The 20,570-nt window shown below is 38.9% G+C and overlaps 1 protein-coding gene across 2 annotated transcripts in view; it reads left to right on the top strand.

Moving 5' to 3' along the window:
* Window positions 1-18,373, top strand: part of PDZRN3 (PDZ domain containing ring finger 3) — a 140,443-nt gene extending 122,070 nt beyond the window's left edge. For both annotated transcript variants that reach the window (XM_069865423.1, XM_069865424.1), the window contains 7 exons: window positions 362-615; window positions 3,046-3,133; window positions 10,616-10,714; window positions 11,621-11,683; window positions 12,514-12,615; window positions 13,645-13,761; window positions 14,696-18,373. In XM_069865423.1, coding sequence (XP_069721524.1) covers window positions 362-615; window positions 3,046-3,133; window positions 10,616-10,714; window positions 11,621-11,683; window positions 12,514-12,615; window positions 13,645-13,761; window positions 14,696-16,246 — 2,274 coding nt within the window. In that variant the 3' untranslated portion in view covers window positions 16,247-18,373. The remainder of the gene's footprint in view (window positions 1-361; window positions 616-3,045; window positions 3,134-10,615; window positions 10,715-11,620; window positions 11,684-12,513; window positions 12,616-13,644; window positions 13,762-14,695) is intronic.
* The last annotated feature ends 2,197 nt before the right edge of the window (window positions 18,374-20,570 follow it).

Genomic DNA, 20,570 nt, shown 5'->3' with positions numbered 1-20,570 from the left:
AGGGTTAAAAGATTATTAAAAAAAACAACAACCGAGTAGAATAATCAATAACTTTCTTTGATTGAACAAGAGGTTAAGGATTTCTAATCTGCAAGAAACAAATGGGATGATGTACTATTAGCTCAAAGAGTGAACCCAGTAAAAATGTAACTATCAAACTAATAAGCAGAGCACAGAATTTGTGAAGTCGCTGTAGTGAAAGGTGAAAATAAGATATGCATAACATAGCACAGAGTTCCTAGTACTTGTTGTATGTACCTTTAGATGGAAGCTGAGACTTAAATTAATAGACAAAACCAATAAAGATGTCCTCCACTTTCTGACTGTTTCTGTCATGGCTTTGCTTGCTCTCTTCCCGCAGGTCAATGGGAAGGATTTATCTAAAGCAACACATGAACAGGCAGTGGAAGCATTCAAAACAGCCAAGGAGCCCATTGTGGTACAGGTCCTGCGGAGAACTCCACGCACCAAGGGCTTCACTCCTTCTCACGAGTCTCAGCTGGTAGATGTGGGCACGCAAACAGACATCACCTTTGAACACATCATGGCTCTAAGCAAGATGGGCTCACCTACTCCACCCGTCTCTGTGCTAGACCCATACCTCCTGCCTGAAGAGTAAGTAACATTTTGTGAAGCTCTTGAAAATCCTTGTATTCTTTAACATGGCCTGTTGGAAGTAGTTCACAAATTCACCTTTACCTGCTGGTGAATCTGTACTCCCAGAAGTAGCCAGGATTCATGCACCACTGAGCCATAACTCAAAACATTTTCATTTTTTCTACACACTGGCAAGCCATTACTCTCATGAGTAATGCCACTAAGTCACAATATGGCCTCATAAAGCTCATTCTTTGCTGGCATTTGATGGATAAAGGTATTGCTTCTTGTAATTCCTCTCACTGCCTCTTTGGGTTGCTTTTGTTTTAACTTTATTTTTTATGGCTGCGATAAATTGTGTAACGCTAAGAGCTGCTACATTCTGTTCCAGTGTATTAATTACTTTATTATAACCCTGCAGCGATGTTACTCAAATAAATTATCCTCTAGGACTAAAATTACTTACCAGTGCTGTCATGGATGTTTTAGAATCAAATTTTAATTATTGTTAATGGTAGTTTGATGCTTTTGTACTTACAAATAAAAATGACAATTATCTCCTGGCACATACACACCACACCCTCGCATGCTGCTCGAGAGGAAAACGGCTCCCCAGGGAACCCATGCAAATTGCTTGTCATCTTGCCACCATCTCCACACAGGAAAAAGTAATAGAAAAGATTCTGAAAGTCTCAGTTGCTGTGTGTGGCGGACCGTGGTCTGGTCAGTGACCAGCAATGCCTGCCTTTGAGATGACCCTGTGCTGGTGAGAACAGTGCCAGCGTACGTGTGTCCTGGCTGTGCAGCACAAACACATCCCAGCATACTTCTCCAGCCATCCCCGTCAGCATTCCCAGGAAACAGAGTTTGACTACAAACAGGCACTGATCCTGTACTGCTCCTAAGTGACTTTCACGGCATGGTAACATTCACACATTCCACCAGGAATTGGGCTTCTGTGTGCAATGTCTGCTCCTTTAATGACTCTCAGTGCCGATTATTTGAAAGATGGTTCCATCAGATATTTCGGCACCACCACCTATTCCCAGCCCATTGAAAATTCAAGCACAGCTGCATGTTTTAGTGGAAATGTTTGACAAAAGGCTATAGCTTTGAGCTTGATGCAGTGAAAAGGCAACAGGACTTAGAGCACTGTGGAGAGGGGACAGTTATTGCAAAGCACCTAGACTGTATACCTCCAAACACATTTGAAGGAAATTTTTCAGTATCTGCAACATCCCAACTGCAAAACCAAATACATTAGGAAAACAGCAAAGATTAATTCACAATGAATCATTTCAGTTGCTACGTGCCTGCATGATATCAGCTCAGTCCTATCCAGTAGCATCAAATTGCCCCTTAATCGTTACACAGAGATTCCAACCACTGGCATCATCAGTAGCCTTACTTGGAGCTGTGGATGTTGATCTTAAGCACAGAGCCTGGCTCACTGCTGTCCTTACATACAAGGGCAGTCAGTCAGCTGTTGAGGTATGTGGTCACCCAGCATGTGCAAGCAGAGTCATTTCTTCCTAATGCTTCCTGTAATTTCTCCAAATCATATTCAAATTCATCTAGCCTGCCTCTAACAACTTGGGTATCTTAGCCAGTTAGCAGATGCTGGTACCTAAATAGCCTCACACTTACAAAGAAACATGTATCTAGTTAACAGAGAATTAAAGTGAGTTTACTTTCATGGCAGAAAAGAAAATTCCAGCATAGAAAAAAGTGATCACAAGAGCTTTACGCTGCTTACAACTTCCAAAGTGAAACTGTTGGAGAGCTCATGCTGTAAAAAGCAGCATGCCAACAGCGAGAGGCAATATGAAGTGTGGTGCATATTTAAATACTATTTAAATCATTGTGCACAGCCTATAGTATTCAAATCAATCAACAGAATGCTGTTGATCCAAATAGTTGGGTGGCAAGTTATTTTTATAATACTTCACAATTTGATAAAATGTTGTGGCTTCTAGGCAAAGTAAAAATGCCAAGCAGCCAGACAAGAATTATTTTATTGCATGGCTGCAAATAACCTGAGTTCACAAGTAAATAATCTAGTATTCCCTCTCATCTTAAACCCCGGAACATATCTGCCCACTTAGCTGTTACTCGTTACCCCTTACCCTACTTTGCCGCTGTTCACTCAGTATATATTTTCCCCAAGTAAGCTTTACATTTGGAGAAAAATCATTTATAAACACTAAGACTTTACAAGTCTCTCATTTATCATCAGGTGCCAAATCTTTTAGACTCCTCTTATAATACATATAACTTTTGTTTAATACATTTATTGGTGGAAATGGTAAAACATATATAGTTAATCACGTGCTACTTCTTTAGTTGTTAGCCTGTCATGTTTACAATGACTTGCTATAAGCCTGGAACGTGTTAATATGCTTACTAGTGTAGCAAGTGCTCTCCTACAACATACCTTTTTTTCCCCAGCCATCCATCAGTGCATGAATACTATGATCCAAATGACTACATGGGAGGAATTCATCAAGAAATGGACCGAGACGAGTTGGAATTAGAGGTACCTAGTCTTTCATAACTATTTAATTTGATGAAAGTTTAATATGTGCATTTCACAGTCCTTATATTTCGAACAGTGAAGGGATATTTCAAAGCAGATATTTGTAATAACATTGCTCATTAGTTACTTTGCAGGTTGCAAACCTTACTGGTATTTTTACCTGTGTATTTAACTATGTGCTGTGGACTGATGAGCCAGATATTTAGCTAATAAATTTTCATAAATAATGAAGTCATTTATTCCTTTAATTAAATTCTGTGTCGCTATGTTGATATAGACTTTCAGAAAATCTGAAAGACTCTGCAAGTTTGCTTGAGTGGCAGGATTGTTCCCTGTAGTCACAGTAAAAAATGTGTGAGTTTCCCTTAAATATTCCCCAGCTGAGAAACAGATGCTTTTGATCGTATAATTTAGAAGTATTTTAAGTTTACAAGATGAGACCAGAATAGATTTGCCACTATATTAAGCTGTTCCTCCTTTTTTCATTACTGAAAAGTTTTATATGTGTACATTCAAAATTACAGATAAAAGAAGTTGAACCAGTCATGAAGTTATGCAAGTTGATTTTCCTGCCAAATCTTTCAAAATCACTTATGTTTTTAGTACTTGCACATTCTACCAGAAGTTCATCTTTGGTTTTTTTCATTCTTAATTTTAATATCCTGCTCCCAGTCACAGTACAGCATATAAATTATGGGTCTTAGTTCTGCAAGATACTTAAACAGGATTGACCCACTGAAGTGTTTTTAATTGTTTGTAATAAATAGCAGTAAAATATCTCAATGCTTCTAAATATCGCCAACTACGTCTGATACAGCTAATCCAGTCAAGATTATCAGGAAGTGAATAGTTTACTCTTAGTTTGCTTGCACTTCTGATTCCTTGGATCCTGGTCCTGCGAACGCTCATTTGTCAAAGCAAGCAATGCTGACCTGTCTGTAGCTCTGTTTAAACCAGGGGTAGATTTATCAACAGCTTCAGTGGGAGCAGAGTTCAGTCCTTCTACAAGCACAGATTCGTTCCCTTCTATAAAAGTGTTTGCAGGATCAAGGACTAAAACCCCATAAAAATTTTGCAGGCTGTTCTCAAATTCTGCAGATCTGGTAGTAATTCGTCTCTGTATACAAACGCAAATCAAAGTCAGGATAAAATCAAAGTGCCAGTAAAACAAATGCTGTTCAGCAGACTTCAAGGCCTTACTTTTCAAACAAGTGGGTTGTTTTTTTCTTAAACAAAAATAAATACAATATAGAATTCAGTCTTAAGGGGAAACGCAGAACAAATTAGTATTTTCTACAAATGTCTCTTCAAAACCTATCTTTTCAGAAATCTAATATTGTGGATAAATTATATTGCTTCCATTAGAAGGTCAACCAGTTGAGCTGAAAATAGTTTAAAGACATGCACTTCAGTAGCCAGACATTAATATGCCTTAAACCACAACATTAATAATTTTGACATTGATATAGTACTTGATGGCAAAAGGTGATCAGCTCAGTAACACAGGGAGATGAACATTAGAAAAGTCTCTGTAGCTTAATAGCATTTCTTAAAAACCACTAAAGATTCCTGTTCAAATTGTAGAGACTGTGATCAATGGTAAGGTCAAAGTGCTAACAGGGACTCAACTGGCTAGTTGCTTTTCTGTTTGCCTTTTGATAGACATGTTTTAAAAGACTACAAAGGCACTGTTTCATTGACTGTAGCAGGAATGTCTAAAGTAAGAAAGCCATCAAAGTCAGCCTTCTGGGTTTCTATGTCCATAAAATGTGCTTTGAATTTAAATCAGAAGCTACTCATCTAAACTTTTATGGTCTATAACTGACTGGTTAGTGATTTGTAACAACTAAAGAAGACAGAACCAGTGAAATACTAAAGTCCACAACAGGTTTCTAATGTAAATATCCGTAGGAAGGAATTTATGTTGGCAGTATTGCCAAGAAGCCAAAATTCTGTTCTCAGTTTTATCTCTCAACATTTTTCTTAAAACTGATGACTCAGAGGTAACTGCCATGTATTCCCGACTACATAAATAAACACCATTCCTTTTCCTTTGAAGTTTACATGTCACAAGGAAAGATGGACTAAACCCTGAACTACTATTTTATTATAAATTAAAAGTGCATTCATTGTTAACAGAAGCCCAGCTAGAAATCATTTCAGGTTCATAAAGGAAGAAGAAAGTCACTCCGGGACTCCCCAGCAGCATTATGTGTTAATACGTTTATTCAAACAAGTCTGTCCAGCTATCAGACACAAAGCTGAAGTGAGGGCTTTCCCAGTGTGTTATTTTTCTCAGATCACAAAGGAGAACATTCTACATCAAAAAAGGGGGCTTGTTCTTTCACATCTGACTTTGTCTTTACCCTTTCCTATATACAACCTGGATATAGGTCTTGCTTTCTTTCTAAGTAGATAACCAAACTCAGCTGAATGTCTCATTGAGACTAAATACAAGTTGGAGATTAAAACCTACACAAAATGTCTGCTAACTGCTAAGAAATCTCCCTTCTGATACTCTTACTAAGACTTGGACAGAACTGAAGCCTTCACATCAAAAGACTGAAGAAGGACAACAGAATCAAAGCAATTTTTACCCTCCCAGGGCACAGCTCTTGTACAAGGGCTCCTGGCATAAAACCACAAAATCTAATCCACAAATCATCAATACACAAAGCACCAAAAGTCATGCTTCAAAAATTGAAATTAATATTTCACTGCTTTTTAGGAAACCATAAATAAAAGCCAAGTACTGGGGTTTCAAGCTCTCCTCTTTGGCTGAATGTTTCTTCCACTTGTCCAATAACCTATTTGCAAGGAAGGAGAGGAGACAAGGGGTCTATCTGAACATGGAAATCAGTAGGCTCCATCACAGGCACTCTGCAATTTTTATTCCATCCTGGTTGTAACACATTTGAAAGCATCTTTCATATGAATATATTTCTTCTCAATGAAAAGTCCTGCTCTGCAGGGAGTTGCACTGATCGGGAGCTTCTCAAGGCATTACTCTTGTCTCTGAATACAAAAGACTTCAGCCCTAACCATCCTGCTCAGGCAGTGATTGAATACATAAAGATTTAAATAGCAGCATCTTCCTTTGGCTTCACAACTATACTTTCTAGGACAAGTATTTGTATATTTTTTGTTTGGAACAAATCCAAAAGTACTAAAACATTTCAGCTTACTGACAAGCTAATACTAAAAAGTTGTCCTTCCTGAGCTGTCTGGAGGACTTCAACTTGGTCTTAACGCTTCTTAGTGCATGAGAAGGGTCTTAACCATGGACCAGTGGCCATCTACTTGGCAAAGAGCCTAGGCATCCTTCAAGTTATCTTACTTAGGCAGCCTAAGCCACTTTCATCAGAGTGAGGTGCACTTTGATTCAACTTTCCCCAGCACCACTGACAAGTTAAGCTAGTCCAGCCTCTATGGTGCATCAGGGAGTTACCATCACAGAGCTGGGCTGACACAGAAACCTCTGCGTAGATTTTTACTTCTTCTCTAGAGCAAAGAATTTTGGGAAGAAAACCTGTTTTATAAAACTTTCTTCCCTGAAAAGTGAAGGGGTGGAAGTTTTGCTTTTTGTCTATGTTAAAACCCGCATTTATGTGAAAAGACACCTGTGAAGATCACTTCCTTTAGCTTCACAACAGCAAGAACAGGATTTTTCCTCCTGCTGTACCAGGGTCAGTTGCCAAAAGGCGCTAAGAAACCCTCATGCAGCGTAAAAGGAAATAGTTCTTTATATGTATTTCCCTGACATTCTTTCCTGGGTGAAATTTATTAACAGAATAGCAAAGAAGTGGGCCGTGCTGGTCAGGTAACTCCAAAGTCAGCACACAAAAAAAACCCACCATGTTCTACAGAGAGAGACAAAAGGACACAGTACTTATCATGACAGCTTTCGGTAATGCTTTCTGAATTCTTGAACTTTTTTTACCCATTGTTGCCCTCTCATTTCAGATTTCTACTGCTCATTTCTGTCTTGTTAGAGAAAGGACTTGGATTTTTATAAATTTGCAGGCAGGCCATAAATTTAAATCAGCAGTACAATAATTCAATAATCTGCTGCAAATGAAGGATCTTCTGAGCTTATAGAGGTTAATTTACTATTATCACTTACTCCTAATTCATTATTATGAGTGGTTGCAAGTATAATGTCATAGGGCACGCTCATTTCTTCTTGTCTTGCTACAAATGCCATATGGATTTCAGTAACTACCTCTTTGATCCCTTCTTGGCACTACATTTGATATGGAGCCAATAATCTTTCAGACAGTTCTCTTGTGCAGATCCTATTTTGAAATAGCGTATAAAAACTTCTCTTGTACATCTCTAAAACTGTCACTTTTACCTGATCTAAAAAAGCAGATTTTAATTACCCGTGTGCATAAAATTTGTATCGTATACGAATTTTTTACATTTATCATATTAATACAGCCCTGACATTAACTACTGCACACTGTGGAAACCACCATTGTCTGCCAACTAATTTCTGCTGATCCAGACTCAGTGTTGAATAACTTCAGCATCTCCCTTCTTCGACATACGTGGCTGATGCATTTCATATGATTTTATACAGAGGTCATGACAATAGCATCTGAGCCCCAGATGAGTACTAAATATTCTTTCATTTCAAGACTGCACAATGCACCAGACTAATCTGAAAGAGCAGGTGTCTAGCCAGGTATGTGGAAGCAGTCCAGTGGCTGCTGCCTGCTGTGGGAGTGCAGACACAACGGGCTTGCAGGATCAGGCCCCTGGGCTGCCCAGAGGTGCAATGCTGAAGACAGAGGAGTGAAAAACATCAAGTCCTGTGGCACTGCAAACACATGAACTTACACCTTCCAAGTTCTTTAGACCCATATTACTTTCTAGAGTTTAAGTAATTCCTAGTACAATTACACAAGTCACCATAATACTTGCAGGTACCAATTCTCTGTTTCTCCCTTTCATGTGTCTGAGCATTATACAGACTGAACTCTGAATATGGAACGTAAACTTTGCTTTGAAGATTCTGGTGTTGATTCTTCAACTCCAACAGGAATTGCACACTTTTATCTCTCAAATATTTCAAACCTTTATGATCATATTAAAACTTCACTGACACAAAGAACCATAGAAAGCAGCTGTTCCTATCTTTTAAGTACACAAAATTATCATATTTGGGTAGCATCAAACTCACTTTTTCTATTCCTACCTAGGACTAGAGGGATTGTACCCAAGGGTAACTCTGTCAACTAATTACTCATAAAAATTCAGTTTCTAAACACCTGCTCTAAAATTTTTCTCTTTGCTTTTTGCTGCTTTGTGAGTGTGGTTTTAAACAATATATGTCTGTTTTCCCTTTAAAATGCATATTATTTCATTTAGCATATGATTTATTACCTTCCAGTATATCACAGGTGATGCCTTGAATGGTGCATTTTAAATTTAAACCCATATTTATTTTTTAATCATCATAATACCCTTTACAGTTGTACACTGATGGAAAAAACACCTATTGTTATTCAAAACATCTGACTGGTAAGAATGAAAGTAATAGCTTGTCTTGCTCCGTCCTCTCCTTCTGCTCCAAAAGGTGCTGGCAAGCATCCATGGTAACATTGGATCTTTTTAAATAATGACCACAGTCACCATGATTGGGAAGGTTGGTTTTTTTTAGTTTTTGGAGGACTTTTTAATGTTATATGTATTTTCACTACCAGTATGACAAACAGTAGGATGAGCTACAGCACTGCTTTATTGCCAATGTTTCAATGCCTTATTTTTTAATCACTGAACTATATAAAAACTTTCCTAAAGATATGAAATCTTTTTGTTAGAGTGTGCAAGAAATGCACGGATCATTCTAGACCTGAATTAGGACCAGTTCACAAATTCCCACCTTATCCTCAGTTTGCATCATGGTAAAAATCCAAAATAAACAAATTGACTGCAGTGGCATTCCCAAAGATCTAATGAAATTAGAATTGAATCCATTTTGTTTCATCTTTTCTTCTAAAGAATTTCCATCTCCTCTCTAGAAACACTCAAAATCTTTAGAAATCTGAAAAAAACCCTACCATTAAAACATTGTGTTCAAATCTCTAATAACAAAAGAGGAGAAAAAGAGCAGCAGTGCACCATGTATTCTATTGATTGAAACCATTTAAATACCATCTGAAATGTCACTGACATTTACAGCTAAATCTCTTTTTTTTTAAAAAGAAAGAAATTACACATGTTGACAAGTAAATAACATGAGACTGCTAATCTTGGCAGCTGTCATCTAGACATGCCAATAAATTATTCATATCAGCTTGGTTTATTATCTTGCCACTTACAAAGGACACAGCGCAGGTCAAAACAGAAAGGTATACAGAAATAATGAGTCATGTTATGAACTTTTCCCCTGGAATGGATGGGTCCCCACACAAGTGTGTGGTTCATGGTCTGCCCTTGGGCTGGGACACCCCTTGAAACCCATGTGGAACCTTTCAAAGCCTTGCTCACTGCCAAGTACCCTTCCAAGGGAAGTAAAAAACATAAGTACAGTTGCTACTACAACTCTACCTATGAAGAAACATCCTTCCTCCCTGTGGCAGCAGCCTCAGGATTGACACAGCAGTCACAACCAGCTGGTTAAACACGTTAGGCTCCAGATGCCCCTCGCAAGCAAGAAGGCAGAGCTGAGAGATGCCACATGGATCATTACACTGACTGCACACTGACCAGGAGCATCCCACCACTTGTGGGCATCTCTGTGGATTGTAAACCCCTTTATACCAACCAGTATCGCAGAGCAGCAGCAAGTGTATGAAAAAAATAACCCACATGATTTCTGTGTGTCAAAAAAGCATAGAGGAAAAACGTATTTTTAAGATGCTTTAAATGTCTCAAAGACTAACAAGACCACTAAAGAACACTAGAATGATAAACCATAACTTGCTCAAACCAAACCCTTGCAAGATATTGAAGTGCTTATTAGATTTCTATTACCAATACAGAATGCTTTGCCAACAACACATTGATCTTCAGTCACGCTTTTGAGAAATTTATTATATCATTTCATGAAAATCAAACAAGTTAAGGTAATAGAGTATTATATTTTTCTTTGAAAAGGCAGAAAATTTCCATGCTTATAAGGAAATATATATCAGCTATGGCAAATATAGAAATCATACTTTATAAGTATTTTAGCATTTGAAGTCTTACCACTACATGAAATATAGGTAATTTCTCTTCTTTAAGATCAATAAAAGGTCTGTTTTCAAAATGACTTCATATTGATTGAAGGGTCAGAAATGCCCCAGGTATTGATTGTCTGCATATAATCACATTTTGCTCAGTAAGTTAACCTCCTCTACAAGTGAAATGAAAAGAGATCCACTATATCACTTAAGCAAAATATTTTCATTGTATTTGAAAAATTACTTCCATCAGTCACTGCTGTCTCACTGACAATGTGTTTTCTTTTCCTTTTTTCTTTTTAAACCTCAGGAAGTAGATTTACACAGAGTGAACAGCCAGGACAAGCTTGGCCTTACTGTGTGTTACAGAACGGATGATGAAGATGACATGGGTATTTATGTGAGTGAGGTGAGACTGAGCTGATTTCTATAAGATACAATTTCTCTTTTAAACTGCAGTGTTGGACATTTAAGACATTTGTCTTCTGTTTGTACTATGTTTGAAAAACAGTCAGAATGCAATTATTGGAAGAAATCTAATTATTTTTCCTGTTCTCCAAACTGAGTGAAATCCTGCATCCACTGAAGTCAAACTTTGTTATATTAACATTCAGTGTTCATTTCCCCCCTAACACAGTCTCAGTGTTCAATTTCAGATGATATTTTCAACGTATTTTTAATATAGTCTTCCCTCAATTTTTTCCAGTTATTCCAGAAACAATTATAAATAATAATAAAAAAACCAAACAAGAAACAAACAAGAAAACAACAAATCACCCACACATTTTTATTTGTAAAGGTTTGAGGGCCATTTGTCTCTCTTTGCCCCCTTTCATGAAACAAGTAGCGTTTTATACATAATTTTTTCATCACATAGATCTATTTCAAATTAGTAACAGGAGTTTGGGACAAGAAACTTGTAACTAAATCTAAAATCTTCCATTAAAATGCATCACTTAGGACATAATCCTGTTCTGTGTGCAAAAACTGGCTCTAAGAGCATTGCAATGTAAAGCAAAACATTGAATTATGAGGTTGCTTGATATCATGCAAACTTGATAAACCATTTCCTGAAAACACATCTCAGGAGGAGATGTTTTGGGTTTCACTCAATCATTTTAATTTGCATTTCAGTGTCTGGTGTAAGCAAAGATAAGTCCTGTAATCACGAAGCTATGTAACAACCACACATACAGCAGCAATGGCAGACACACTGGCTTACAGTTATCAGACATGTTACCAATCCTTGTTTAAAAACGGGAATGAATACCGAGTTCTAAAATCCCAAAGCACTCACAGTTCTCTTATTTTATAGATTGATCCCAACAGCATTGCTGCAAAAGATGGTAGACTCCGAGAAGGGGATCGCATTATTCAGGTACACATGTGAATAGATGGAAGTCTTCTAACACACTATAACTGCTGCAGTGTTTTTATTTTAGCATAATTTTTACAAGTCATTCCCTTCAGACTAGTATACATGTGCTCCCTTTAAACTTTCTGTGAATATTTCCCTTTCCTGTGCCATATCTCACTTAGATTTTGATAGTCCTGGCCTTTAAATCCCTATATTGACCCTGCTCTGCAGGCTAAGCATTTTATCAGATGTCATCTGTTTCCAGCACATGTCCTGATACACTCCCACTTATAAGTTGTCCTGCCATCACAAAAACCACCTATTTGGGCCCAAATAATTGTTCCTTGCAGAATCCCCTTAAGCAGCTGTACTTGCTCAGCAGGCTGAACACCCAGTGCCGTGTGCCAGGATGAATTGTCTCCCTAGTGCAACAACCCTGCACAGGAGGTTTGTCAGAAACAATCCATCTTCTGTGCACGTTAATACAAGTAGAAGCCCACATCCTATTATGTCTCTGGGATCAGCATCCACACTCTCAGCTGTCCCCCACAAGGACATTCCTATTCTTTTCCAGGCACCAGACCTGTTGTTAGGATTCTACTCCTGCCCAACTCTCTCTCTCCAGTTCCTGTCCTTGTTACAAGACTCTGCACATCACATATCAAGGTGCAGAACAGCTTTATGTCTCCAAACCACCAAACATGCCCAACGCTTATCTGAACAAGACGGCTAGAGATGTGAACAGGGGTTGTGCTGGGATCTATCCAGCTGTACAGCTCAGTAGAGCTGATCTCAGCAGCATTTAAGAATCCCTAGGAAAGGATTTCATGCTGTTGCTCTTTCCTTTACAGATCAATGGCATAGAGGTACAGAACCGAGAAGAAGCTGTGGCACTTCTCACAAGTGAAGAGAGCAAGAATATCTCCTTACTTGTTGCACGACCAGAAATTCAGGTACTGTAGCAACAACAAAACCCCCTTCCTGAGTCTTAACTAAGAGTCACTGTTTTGTAGAAAGCCGGGAGCGTCTTTTGAAGAATCTTAACCTACCTAAAACCATATCATACAGTATAATGGAATTCAGCAGTCACAGTACTTAGAAATATATTTTATATAAAGTTCAATATATAAGACATTTAGGGATTTATATATGCTGCAATGCTATTACAAGTATCAGTGCAAGGTATTATGGACACTTTCAAGCTACAGCTTTGAAGAGCATACTGAACTCTAACTCCTATAGCTATTGATTATTCATTCATTAAAACGCCAATTATTTAATCCCTACATCTTTTAATGGAGTTAAATACTGTCAAGAAGCATCCTCAGCTGTAATAGAAGGTCGAACCAGGTCCCTTTGTAGAGCAGGGGATTAGCACAACAAAGATGTCGAACAAACAGCCAAGAGCACTATTGTTTGATCTGCCTCTGCTGCTCCTGCTGTAAGAGCAACCTTTGCCAATGCACCTGGAGAGGCAGGGTCAGGCTCCTGAACATCCTGTTAGCCTAGATATTCCTGATCTTACCCCTGCTGATAATTGAGGCTGAGACCTAGTAAGTCTTACAGGCCCATAGCAAGCATTTTTCCCTCTGGCATTTGATGCTGCCTCACGAGTGGTGTGCTCAAGCTTTGGGCTCTGGAGTGTTTCAAAACATCCTAATCAAGTCACACTGAAACCAAAATAGCCCCTTCTCCTAGAAATACTTCCATAGATGAAAAGGCTGGTTTTGTTTCACGTGTAAAGGGCTGTTGAAGGTAAAACTATGCTGCTGGAGATGGAGGTGGCTGTGGGGGGAGGCAGGACAGTCAACACCCCCACTTAAGCACAAGGTGTCTGCTCCTTCCCGGGACGGAGCAACACTGTCAGAGGAAGGAATCCCCTAAGATTTCCCAATCATTTTCCACAAAGAAGGAACATAATTTATGTCAGTCTTCATTCTTTTGACAACACATGGTTTGATTTTCCTTCCCTTTTCACATAGCTGGATGAAGGATGGATGGATGATGACAGAAATGATTTTCTGGATGACTTGCACATGGACATGTTAGAGGAACAGCACCACCAGGCAATGCAATTTACTGCCAGCATGCTTCAGCAGGTACTGCCACTCTGTTGTGCAGTGGTGTCAGAACTTCAACTTGCGCTCAATATTCCAATACTGAGCTTGACTGAATACACTTAGTGTCTGGAATGACGATCATGGTAAAGGACTTTCTGTAAAATCAAGATATTGTGTGACTATCCACAAACTTCACCTGGTGGACCAAAATGTTTTCAAATGTTACCATTTTGTTTCACCCCTTACAACAACATGACCACAGCTCATAGAAAATCCACCTTTCTAGCTGTGGTCATCAAGAGAAAGGTCTTTACAAGCTAGGTGTATAATAGACATAGCAGGCAAAGGGCTAATTTAAAACATTTCCTGTTTGATATACATGCGCATACTGAAAAAAGACTACTGAAACCTTAAAACCCAAACAGAGAATTTAAGCAAATGACTGAAATAAGGCCAATATATATACGGGGAGAAAGGCAAAGAAAAAGTTTTTACAAAGCAAAGTTTATGCAGGGCCACAGATCTGTGCCTGTATTCCCCACAGTTCTGCTGTGATTAATGCGGTCATACATGTTCATGAACCAATTGTCAGTTTTTGCCTAGAGTTTTTTCTGGAGTTTTCTAAAACTCTACATCCTCCATGGGAGCCACACTTTCTGAAGGGACATATTCTCACTTTAGCACTGCAGTAAAACTGGATAATTTTGTGCACATAAGTAGGAGAAGAAGCAATTTGAAAATGTGACTTCTGCCATTGTTGCTATATAACTGAATAGCAGACCTCAAGTTCTTTTGGAAAGGTCACCCATAGCACATTGGGATTTCAGTCACCATTTCTGTGAGTTCTTAACAATATTCTTTCCATACAAGTAAAAGACAAAGATCCAAAGAGTGGAACAGGTGACATTAAAATAAAATAAATAAACACCCTAAAATATTTTGTCTCTTATTCTCTTTTTATTTTTGCTGTTAGAAAAAACATGAGGAGGATGGAGGTACCACAGATACAGCCACTGTTTTATCTAACCAGCACGAGAAGGACAGTGGTGTGGGACGCACAGACGACAGCACTCGCAACGATGAGAGCTCTGAGCAGGAAAACAACATGGATGATCACACCACCTCCTCCAACACTTTAGGGAGCCAGAAGAAGCTGACATACAGTCATGACACCCTAGGAAGTGGCGATATGCAGTTCAGCAATGAATCATTTATCTCAGCCGACTGTACAGATGTTGACTTCCTTGGCATCCCTGTGGACGAATGTGAGCGATTCCGGGAACTGTTGGAGCTGAAGTGCCAGATGAAGTCTGCCAACCCTTACAGTCTGTATTATCACAACAGCACATTGGATATGAGTAAAAGCGACCAAGAAAGTGTTGACAGAGAGCTGGAGATGCTGAATGAGGAGCTGCGCAATATCGAGCTAGAGTGCCTGAATATTGTGAGAGCTCATAAAATGCAGCAGCTGAAAGATCAGTACCGGGAGCCCTGGATGCTACATAACAGTGGGTTCCGCAACTATAACACAAGCATCGATGTTCGCAGGCACGAGCTCTCAGACATTACAGAGCTCCCTGAGAAATCTGACAAGGATACCTCGAGTGCATACAACACAGGCGAAAGCTGCCGAAGCACACCACTCACGCTGGAGATTTCCCCTGACAATTCCCTGCGCAGAACTGCAGAAGGCATTAACTGTCAAGGTAATGAGGGGGCAGTGGCATATAATGTCTCCCAAAAGAATTCATTTCCTAGCTCAGAGAGTCATGAATCCAGCAGTGGTAAATGCCATGCCTCTGTTAAAGATCCTGACCTTGGGAAGCAGCTGGAAAGCAAGGAGAGAAAAGCCAGCGATGGAAGCAAAAGCCCTACTCATGGTCAAAAACCTTCTGGGTCCTATGTCTCCCCATACCATCACTCTCCCTATAAGCATGCTCATATTCCTGCCCATGCACAGCACTATCAGAGCTACATGCAGCTGATCCAACAGAAATCAGCAGTGGAGTATGCACAGAGCCAAATGAGTCTGGTAAGTATGTGCAAAGACTTCAATTCAAGCCACAGTGAACCAAGGATGGAGTGGAAAGTCAAGGTCAGAAGCGATGGGACCCGCTACATTACAAAGAGGCCAGTGAGGGACCGGCTGCTGAGAGAACGTGCCATAAAGATTAAGGAGGAGCGCAGTGGTATGACTACCGATGATGATGCCATAAGTGAAATGAAGATGGGCCGTTACTGGAGCAAGGAAGAGAGGAAGCAGCATTTAGTGAAAGCAAAGGAGCAGAGGAGACGACGTGAGTTTATGATGCAGAGCAGGTTAGATTGCTTAAAGGAACAGCAAGGTGCAGAAGAAAAGAAAGAGATGAATATCATTGAACTGAGCCACAAAAAAATGATGAAGAAGAGAAATAAAAAAATATTTGACAATTGGATGACAATCCAAGAACTGCTAACCCATGGAACGAAGTCACCAGACGGCACACGAGTGTACAATTCCTTCCTGTCAGTGACTACTGTATAATCACCCTTGCTAAATTATGTACATAAAACGCTACCATTGGGGTAGAAATCAATGCCTCGTTCAATGTGGCAAGATTTTTGTATATAAGATACAGTCATCAAGTTTATAGTTCAAATACTGAACTCTATATCTGTGGGTGCTAGGATCTCCGTTACAAAGTGGAGAGGAAGCTTGCCCATCTCCTTCAAAGACAATATTAGCACTGCTTTTTGGAATACTGATGGTACTTTTTTACTTGTTACCTTTTACATGAAGTGTTTAAATATCAGAAATGTATTAACCATACTTACACAGGTAACTTGCTTAAACTATATTCATATTAAAAGGTACCCATGCTTTTGTTTAACTAAAAGATGCAAAAACCCACAAGAGCAACTGCACATACTTTTTTTTGTGAAACCATATTTTGTGATATTATTTTGCTTTTGTTCACTTCTACACAGAGTGCTGTTTAGCAATATTTAGCTCAAGGTTTAAACTCAGAATTAGAGTCATTCTCTTGTAATATTTAACATTTATCAAACTGCAGTTTTTAGAGTTATGCTAAACATTTAAACATTTTTCTTTTTAAGGTTTCTGAAGAAAGTATATAGGTTTTATCTGAAAAGCCCGAAGCAAAGTACATGATACTGCAGCTTTAAAGGATTTTAAAGCATGTTTGCAATTCTTGCAACCTATTGAAAAAATGTGCATGTACAGCTAATTTGTTTATATAAGACAGTTTGTGGAACTTGAAAAGCCCGTGGTAGTAACTGTTTGCTTTATAGAATTGAATGTATTGAATTATAAAAGCAGTTTCATGAAATCATCATTAGCTACAAACGTTAACAAGTAAAATGAAGTAAAATAAATTATTGTTTTATATTTCAAACTACTTTAAATTTTTTGACTGCCTTTTGGTGTCAACACATAAAGTATTCTTTTCTTGACTGTAGCTTCTGTGCTGCAAGCATTTCTTGACAACCTACTGGAGTCAAACCTAATGGAAAAATTTGAGGGAATTTGGATTGAGGGTTTTTTGAGGGAAGGAGATATGGAGGGAAGAGACAAGGAAGAAGTATGAGGAATATCAAGATCAGGATCAAGTAATGCATATCTTCCACTCAAAAGGCATTTGTTTTCAATTTCTAAGTTAAGAATTCAGATATAATTGGAATATCCTATGGGATGAAGTAAAACAGATTCATTAATAGCTCCCAGATTCTTGATCCACTCTCCCTTTTTCCCCACACAAAAAACTTGCTCCCAAAGCCTTCCAAATTTTTGTTCTGTACTCTTCTATCATAGTGATATAGGGGAAAAAAATATAGAAGTGAAAAGTTGGAAGGAGAAAGATAAACAGTGCCTTTTTGTCTATTTTGTAAACAAATAACACGAGGAGGTGAAAGTCTGCTCCCTTTGTGGATCAGAAATGAATTAGCATTGAGTGTATGCCTACTATATTCCACAGTAAACTTACATACCAGAAACTGCATCTTCAGCCCATGTACGTTACCACTGCCCCTTGAAATCTGGCACATAGGTCAATAAGCCTCTATAAACTGACCTTCAAACAACACTTTCCTTTGGGATAAAGGACTAGTCCTACTGTACTCTCTGACTTTGTAAGAGTCAGGATTTTACCTGACAAATTCTACAATCCAGCATCATCATGATAGGTACAGCAAGAAAAAAATATGAGATATTCACAGCACTTTGCCTTCAATATAGGACGCTTCCTAGCTCTGTCTCAAATGGGCATTATTCTGAGTTCACATTCTCTTCATCCCAGTTGGAGGTGTGAGAGCCATAGCAGAACATCGCCACTCCTAACATTCAGAAATCCTTAAACCATGCAGAAAGAGACATTTAAGCCATCTTTAGCTTGCCTGGAAATAGGAGAGTAACATTTGAAATGTTCTAATGAGGAAGAATTATCACCAAGGTGTTCCTCATAAAAATAGACTCCTTTGGAATAAATTCATAGGTAATGCTTCCTTTAGGCATCAGTTATATAGCTGCTGAGCATTGTATGCATATGTGTAACAGCAGAAACTTGGAAATTGAAGTGTGATGTGTAGAAATTACACTAAAGCATCAAAGATAGAAAAGTTACATTCTTTAAGAAATAAAAGTATTGGCCAAGAATTAATTTCACACCTTTGAGTTTTTCGTCACTAATCATTTGTTGTTATTTTGGTCCCTTAAAAATAACCTGTCTCCTTTAGCATTATGATTTATTAATTAACATCAGTTCACAAAATCCATCAGTTATCCTGGAAACGCAGGCGAAAGCTTTGGAAACTGCATATTTTCCTTTTCCTTTTTCAGTTACCTTATCACACACCCTCATTCATTCTTATTGAAGTACTTAACATGATGTTGAAAAGGGAGATTTTGGTTTTTTTTCATTGCATGCAAGGAAACATCGGAAATTATCGTAATGTTAGTCCAAACCTGACCTCATTACAGGGAAATGAATCAGACTTGAAAAGCAGCCTTTGATACCTAAGAGGAAAGAATTAATCCAATAGCTTTTCTAAAGATTGCATTATAGTACATACCCCAGTGCTTAAAGATAAGAACAGAAATTGTTGTTCTAGTTGCCTACAGGACATCACATCCGAGAAATCTCCATGCTGCAGTGGAGAGTGTCTCCTGTCTGTCTCCAGGCTTTATCCAAGACCAACACTTTCCACCAACTGCTGCACAGCCCTGCAGCACAACAGAGCGGTCCTTACAGTATGGGCAGGGTCCTGTCCCACAACAAAACAGTGGCTCAACTTCAGCCCCCCAGTACTCAGACTGTCAAGTATTCCAAGTATTTTTTGAAGTTCATTTAAACCTGGAAAGAGCTAACAGGAGCATTTCTCGTCTGAAAGTATATATCTTCATTTCCATCCTCCTCCTTTTCCCTTCTGCCTCAACTACCTTACTGAGTGTAATCTCAAGTCTGGGCGATATCTGAGCGTGCAGGGGTAGATCCTGAATACACAAAAGGAGAACAGCAATTGCCAAGCAGCCCGAGTGTTTTTACCAGAGCCTCTTGCAGAGCCAGCGTGCACGGCTCATCAGAGGCTCTCATCCAGCCGTTAGCCATTCCTACTGCCCCATACCCTGTCTCCACCTTTTGCCCTGGTAGCAGGATGACAGAGTTAAAAACCAACACCTCAGTCTCCATCTTTTGCCAACATGTGCCCCTTTAACAAACCAGAGATGCCAATGAGACGCATGGGGTACAGGAAGGTGCAGAATTTAGCCTGGTTCTTTGCAATTAAAATAGTCTCTGTGTCAAACTGGGGTCAGTCTGCCTACATTGCAGAACATCTCCCAGGCCTAAGATCTATAAAAATGTAAAATGCTTATTTGCAAATAGGGTTTAAATCAGCATGGAAGCACCCAGTCTAGATGTGCACTGAAATGGGAAAGCCCTGAACCAAACCTAACAGCATTTTTTTGTAAATTAAAAGAAGAGAACTTGCACATTAGGGATGGCAAATAAAATGAGGTAAGACTACATATTGCCTAGGGAGTACTGGTTGGAGAACTAATTAGGATTATAAACTGAAAGTATGTAAATTAACCAAATATAATTATCTGCTAGTGGCCTTTGGAAATAGGTTACAGGATACTTGTTAGCAAAATTGCTTAAATGCCTGGAAGCCATACAAAGCAAGCCATAAGCAATTTAAACTCCTACTTTTGTTTTATTTTCAATTGTTTTTTCAAGCAGTTGTTGTAGTAAGGATTTATTGGAACATAAACTAATTAGAGAGAAAACCCAAACAACACAAGAGTAAAACAGAAACTGTCACAGCAGATGCTTTACCTCCATCCCAGGGCCCCTGCTCTTACTAAATGTAAACTCCTTATTGTGACAAAATAGCAAAGATTCTGCTTGTGTTTTCATCCCAGCAGCCTCATTTCTCCATCAGAACAGCTTCTGTGAGCTTCCAGCCAGAGTTACTCTAGAAGGGTGGTGGCTTTCTTGCAGAAGTACAGCTTCTCACCTCTATAGAGTTTATGAAGATGTGTTTACTGTTTGAATGCAAACATGCAGAATTAACGTTTCTTTTCTCCAAGCGTCTGTCATGACACAAAGTAGTACCAGATTCAGGGCCTTCTGTGCAGAAAGATTCTCACTCTCAGTTCACACCATCAAAAACACAACTGGCCTTTGAAGAGGCTGATGGTAGTCATGACAGTGGTATACATACATTGAAAAAAAGAAAGGGGGTCACCTATAAAGGTTAGCTGAACTGATTTCATGCTCAGGCATGAGGGCTTTAATACACAGGCCTAACACAAAGCCCACTTATGTGATCTGAAAGACTGCAAGCAATCT

The sequence above is a fragment of the Phaenicophaeus curvirostris genome, chromosome 11, assembly GCF_032191515.1.
Source record: "Phaenicophaeus curvirostris isolate KB17595 chromosome 11, BPBGC_Pcur_1.0, whole genome shotgun sequence".
NCBI classification, from domain to species: domain Eukaryota; kingdom Metazoa; phylum Chordata; class Aves; order Cuculiformes; family Cuculidae; genus Phaenicophaeus; species Phaenicophaeus curvirostris.
This window is presented reverse-complemented; position numbering and strand designations above follow the sequence as displayed.